Below are 5,900 nucleotides of genomic sequence, written 5' to 3'. Positions count from 1 at the left end.
AGATCGACCGGTTTTGACATCAACATTGGTGCTTTCATTGAGAGTTCCACTGTGTCGTCGGCAGAAGGTTCGATGGCTCATTCGATCGTCGACAACGATGCTTTTTCTGGGTAAACTTTTATCCCTGGTCAACTTTTTGTGTTTGGCAGCTTCGCTCTGCGTGCCAGTTCAGTTGGTCACCTTGAACAGATCGATAACTATGCCCCTGGTCATCAGATCAGGTTCGGAAGCCTGAATTATGTCGCTGATATCCGAGGAGACTTGATCTTCGAAGCGTCAAGGCCTCGCCCGCTATTCCTCATCTGCAAGAAGGAAACCCGTCGGATCCACCATCAGGGACCGTTCAAGGATCAACTATCATTCCTGCCCTGGCCTTAGATCCAGAGCAGACCACCTCGTCCGAAGACGGGAGTATTAACCTCACCGGACTCCCCCCTACTATGGAGCTCCTTGTCGGAGACCCAGAGGCGGCCATATTATCGGCGGACCAGAACTCAAACAGGGTTCTCCCTATCATCAGAAAGCCGAACTCACCTCTGGATGTTAACTCCGAACCCTTGAGGTCTGCGTCCGTTGGGCATGGCCAAGCAGCGTTCATCAGGCCCGGCCCGCAGATCCTCAGCCACCCGTCCAGTTTTCACTTCTAAGCGAAGCTCTGGACCTAATGCGATCTCTCGCCATCACCGAAGCGTCGCTTCCGAACTATGCCCAGCCCGAACTAGGGGCTGAGTGCGGGGAATTTTGTGTCCCACCCACCACCCACTTGGTAGCCACTGTCGGGGACTTAACCGACATGCTAGACTACGTCTCCGAAGACATCGACGGTATGGACAACGATGCCGAAGCCGACTCAGGCCACAATCCGCCTATCACTGGGCGTTGGACGGCCACCTCCACATAGGATGTGTATATGGTAGATACTCCTAAAAAGGACGACGACGATGACAGGCAAGACCCGATTGAGGACAAACCCATTGAAGCACCATCGGCGCCGCTCAAAATCACGTCGCGCAAAGGAAAGCAATACCGGCACCGGGACAATAACACTCTGAATGACGCCGAACACCCCGAAGACCCCGTCGAGCCTGCATCCGAACAGGATAATGGGAGGAGGGACAAGTCAACCCCGACGAACCTGTCGGGAATGAGGATTCGGAAGATAGTAACTGTTGGGGATATAACTATTAGGTATAACCTGTCCAGGAGGGGCCGGGTCGTACCACTGACGACTTTTAAAATGAAGATGGCGGATCTGGCAAGCCTATTGACAGACCAAGACCCAGAGGCGACTTGAGGCCCAAGAGGATGAACCGCCATATGTATAAACTTGTATTGTAAGGCAAGCTTACTTGGTCACCGAGCCGGACACGTTGTGTATGAGCCGGCCGGGACTCTGTAAGCCGCTGGGCATCAACCTGTGTATATAAAGGGGTGACCCGGCGGCGGGTTAACTCAAGAAACAACAAGTTGAGAACTAGGTCAAGCGGATTCGCTCCCTGGTAATCGAAACCCTAGCACACTACAAGAAATATGTCAACTTGTGACCCTCACTATTGGCCGCTGAAAGGTCATTGTTTTTCATTTGCGACCTTTTTTGACGAAAAACAGAAGGTCAAAAGCTGGCGGTCGTAAACTAAAATTAACGACCTTCTGTAAAAGGTCGTTGGTTCTTCGACCAAAATTTTGGTCACTAGCAACCTCCCCAGACCACGTAGGCATCCAGCGTGGCAAGCTGATGTGGCACAAGAATCAGCCCGGTCCAATTCGGTTTTCTACATGGGTCTAGCCCAACAATTCGGCCTTTTTAATGTATTTTTTTCCTGTGCTTTTATTAGCTACATGGGTCTGGCCCAACAATTCAGCCTTTGATTTCTTTGCATGGGCCTTTTAACAACAGGTTTTCTATTTGATCATGTATTTTTCTAGGACATTTCTTTGCTGGGCCTCTCATGTTTTTCCCTCAAAAATAATTGTCCAATATAACTTGGGCCTAGCCCAGTTCCGAAAAAATTGATCCAATCCAAAAAAAATATTATGCCATTGACATTACAACACATCACACCACAAGTTATCTTAGGCCTAGCCCAGTTCTCATACATTTTCAAAGCAACGTGCAATGTTATTATATTACAAGCATTCATTCCAGCAATACTATTTGAGGCTGGCTGGCTGGCTGAGCTACTACTGACTGACTGCGGGCTAACTAAGTTTTTACAAAAGGTGAATCAGAAACCTAACGCTAATGCATTTGCATGGCGCTGCTGAAATACTCCAGGACGTGAAAAAAATAGAACTAGCCTATCTGGTACTTCACAGCAACCAAACATGTAATCTGCTTAATGGAAAGATTTCCTCTCCAAGTCCCGCTTCTCCCTTAGCAATGACAGGCTGATGCAAAACATCTGAGCATTCAAAAGAGAACAAAAGGTATGTCACTGATAGAATACAGAGTACTTTTAAAATAAAAAGTAAAGATACACCAGTATATTATCATTCTACTTATTATTATTATTAACCAGATCGTTCTACTTATCCAGAATATGGCTATTCATCAAAATTGGGAATTGAATTGGCACATATGACAAACTTAGCAGCAAACGAGCATGGAATGTTTCACATACACGACAAGGTTTAAAAACCATCATTCAAAGTTACAGCAGATCGAAGTTCCATTTGACTATATGGAATAACATTCATATTCAATCAATAGTACCTATTAAACTACCAGGTGCATGATCGAATTAAACAGACACTAGCTATTCATCTTGCCATCATCTGTAACAGAGCAACTATGTCAAAGTTAATTATGTGTATGTCACATGATACATGCATCAGGCATAAGGACATCAAGCATCAGGCCCATATCTGTTCAGCAAGACAGAGTACATACCTTTGTGTCGATGCAATGGATGGGGCTGCAGTTGAACATATGGTCCGCATCATCGTTGACGCTGGAAGTCGCACGTACTTGTCCATTTAGAAGTATGCCATGAAAAATGTTACACAAGCAAGTATTAGCATAAAGTAGAGCTTCTACAGTACATGCAAGCTTTGATATGAAGGACCAAGCAAGTATTAGCATAAAGTAGAGCTTCTACAACCATAGACCGACGTTTCAAAGTAGTACACACGACACAACTACACATAGCATTGACACAAGCAATTTTGCATTCCAACTTGTAAGCTAGTACGGAGATTACAACAGCTCACTTAATCACAAAGCACAGCGAGTAACCAAAGCAGAAACTAAGGACGGGTGGCTCCCAGGCATCAGAAATGTTCCAATTAGTACCGTAGCATGTCATATCACAGATTATCTTGAGCTCTGAGCAGTTAGATTACACTTATATTAGGCAAATGAAGCTACACATCAACTCACCAGCTTCTCTACATACATCAACACTTGTGGGAGGCAGCAGCACGGACCGTCGATGAGGTTGTTGAGTTTGGCTGGAAGTATAAGCATACATGTAGTTGCGCTTTAGGGGGCGAGAGGGGCAGTAGGCGTTGATGAGCACCGCCTAGTCAGCCACCTTGCATTAGGGAATCACCTTCTGCTCCAGGCTGCCACACACGCACACACATCAATGAAGTTATATCACCAGCAAAAGCGCCAAAGCAAAATGAAATTCAAACATCAAGACAAGATCCAATCTAAGCGGTCACAAAGTTCAAGAAAAATATATAACTTGCCATCATCCTGCAAACCATCAGTCTCACCATAAATTGCAATCTTTCTCTCCAATTTAACAAGAGATCAATGTAGTCAATCAGGTGGTATAAGAAGTTGTCAGTCAGGTGCTTTACTTGTGTGCGGAGGATAAGCAAAAGCAGCAGCACATGCTTTTCCTATTAGCATCTCCGGTCAAACAAACAGGATGCAGCAAGTGATTACATTGACCCCGATTCAAACATTTTAAGTACTAGACAATCATAAACATCCAACAGTAGGCAAATCTAGCACTGTCATACCAACAACCAACAGTATTTCTATCTAGTAGTGAAGATTGAAGTTGCAACAGTAGGCAAATCCCACATCCAGTCAACATCCAGCAATGGAATCCAAACAAAAGTCTAAGAATGTACCCCTAAAATACATCTGGAATTGAAGTAAAAAAGCAAGCGGTTTGCCGAGATGCGCTCACCATCTGATGAAGTCGATACGGCCGGTGCCGTCGTCGAGCGTGAAGGACACGTCCGTGTTCCGCTCTGCCTTGCCGCTGACAATCCCCACAAGCCGGACCTGCACATGTAGCAATGTTATACATAACAAAACTTCAGTATTTCCGATTTCGTGGTACAATGAAAGAGCAGTTCAGTTGAAGAATTTAGCTTGCCATTCTCAATTTTACTACTTAAAGACATAATGTAACAAATATTGGATACTTCACAGCAAGCAAATAGTGCAATAAATTCACTGGTTTATGGATACGATCACAGATTCACATGAGGCGTGCGTGGAATATAGTGCAAATAACAACGGAAATTTAAAGAAGCTTGCTTGTTAACGAAGGCCTACCAATCACTTCAACCTAACCTAAAAATAACAGTACATAGACTGTTCCATTACATAGTACTGCTATGTAATTGATATGCAAAAGAAGATACATCTCCCATGTTCAGCAATCAGGATCAACCATGAAGCTTTCACTACTCCTACATCAGTAAGCTTTTAGTACTCCAGTTGCTAGTGTTCTAAACCAACAGAGCAATGCTATAGGAGTAGAAAGAGAACTAGAGGTAGGAGAGGGAGCCGCTCACCGGAGAGCTTGTGGTCACCGCCATACACAGCCGCCGTCACGCCAGTCACCTCAAGAAGTACCACTGCGCCGGAGACGCCACCAGACATGCGCAAGAGTAGAGCACCTCCTGCATCCAAATCCAAATCGAACAAGAACAAAAAATTAGGAATAGTTGCAACCGTTGATGGAGCAGAGCACATGCGCAAGAGCTGAGAGGAGTTGGCGAACCTGTAGGCGGCGTCTTTGGCGGAGTAGCAGCCGTCCAGGTCGATGGAGCAGAGGAGCGCCGGCGTTTGTCGCCGGCTTCCTCGAGCTGCTGCGCTCGTCCCGGACCGACGACTGCAGGGTGCGGTGTGCTGCTCCCGTATCCTACAGGAGGAGCGTCCCAGGTCGCGGATCTGGCAGCCCTCGTCTCCGGCAGGCGCTGGATCCATCGGCGAGGCTGCGGCCATCGATCCAGAGGGAGGAAGGAGTGCACCATGGATCCAGATCGGAGTGGGCAAGGTTGCGGCCATCGCGGTCTGGAAGCGCCGCCTCGCACTGCCCGACTTGGGGCCAAGGTGAGGGGAGGGCGCGGTGGTGTGCGGCGGCGGCATGGGTCGTTGACGGTGAGGGTGGAGCGGCGGCTGCGGGAGTGGATCCCATCTCACTGAACCGAGAGAGAGCAGCGACTGGGACGGATGGCCGGGGATGGCCGGGGATGGGGCCGGAGGAGGGATCAGGGAGTGGTGCAGGGGACGGGGAAGAGGTGGCGGCGGCGAGGTTGGCGACGAGGAGTGGTGCAGAGGACGGGGAGGAGGTGGCGGCGGCGGCGAGGAGATGGGGATGAGGGAGGAGGGGTGCGATGGGGGATCTGAGCTAGGGTTTGGGCTTCGGGTGGGGATCTTTTTCTTTTCTTTTTTCTGTAGATAGATGGATGGATGGATGTGGGGTAGAGGGATGGATGGATGGGCGCCATGTCATCGATCCATGGAAAGAGTTCTCATTGGTTCGAAAAATCAGTAATTTAAAATAGTCTTCAAGTATTAAAAATAAAGGAATTTTGTGAAGCAGTTATCAAAAATATTTTGAAAAAGGGCACCACACAAATTTTCACTAGACTTAGCACTACTAGAAAAAGGCTTACTAGTGGCGCACTACTGGTGCGCCACTAGCATC

At 47.5% G+C, this 5,900-nt stretch overlaps 1 protein-coding gene across 3 annotated transcripts; it reads right to left on the bottom strand.

Annotated features, from left to right (window-relative positions):
• Window positions 1-2,019: 2,019 nt before the first annotated feature.
• LOC109773212 (uncharacterized) lies at window positions 2,020-5,616 on the bottom strand. 3 transcript variants are annotated; one of them, XM_073501072.1, is made up of 6 exons: window positions 4,971-5,616; window positions 4,762-4,869; window positions 4,146-4,243; window positions 3,380-3,564; window positions 2,891-2,967; window positions 2,020-2,402 (listed from the first exon to the last, which is right to left on the bottom strand). In XM_073501072.1, exons 1-4 carry the CDS (start codon window positions 5,221-5,223, stop codon window positions 3,526-3,528), a joined length of 498 nt encoding a protein of 165 aa, XP_073357173.1. In that variant the 5' UTR covers window positions 5,224-5,616; the 3' UTR covers window positions 2,020-2,402; window positions 2,891-2,967; window positions 3,380-3,525. The 3 variants fall into 3 exon arrangements, 2 of the variants coding, with proteins under 2 accessions (XP_073357173.1, XP_020187497.1); XR_002235277.4 differs by having other exon boundaries at window positions 2,891-3,564; window positions 4,762-4,866; window positions 4,971-5,608; XM_020331908.4 differs by having other exon boundaries at window positions 2,891-3,564.
• Between the last annotated feature and the right edge of the window lie 284 nt (window positions 5,617-5,900).

This window comes from Aegilops tauschii, chromosome 6 (assembly GCF_002575655.3).
Source record: "Aegilops tauschii subsp. strangulata cultivar AL8/78 chromosome 6, Aet v6.0, whole genome shotgun sequence".
Taxonomy (NCBI): domain Eukaryota; kingdom Viridiplantae; phylum Streptophyta; class Magnoliopsida; order Poales; family Poaceae; genus Aegilops; species Aegilops tauschii.
Note: the sequence above shows the minus strand (reverse complement) of the source record. Positions and strands in the feature narration are given on the sequence as shown.

What these genes read in the sequence shown, in the direction of transcription:
- LOC109773212 (XM_020331908.4), bottom strand. Translation starts at nt 5,223, where the DNA reads ATGGTGCACTCCTTCCTCCCTCTGGATCGATGGCCGCAGCCTCGCCGA. An exon ending in GCCAAAGACGCCGCCTACAG is followed by an intron (nt 4,870 to 4,970) that starts GTTCGCCAACTC and finishes ATTTGGATGCAG; the next exon opens with GAGGTGCTCTACTCTTGCGC. An exon ending in CGTATCGACTTCATCAGATG is followed by an intron (nt 3,565 to 4,145) that starts GTGAGCGCATCT and finishes CGTGTGTGGCAG; the next exon opens with CCTGGAGCAGAAGGTGATTC.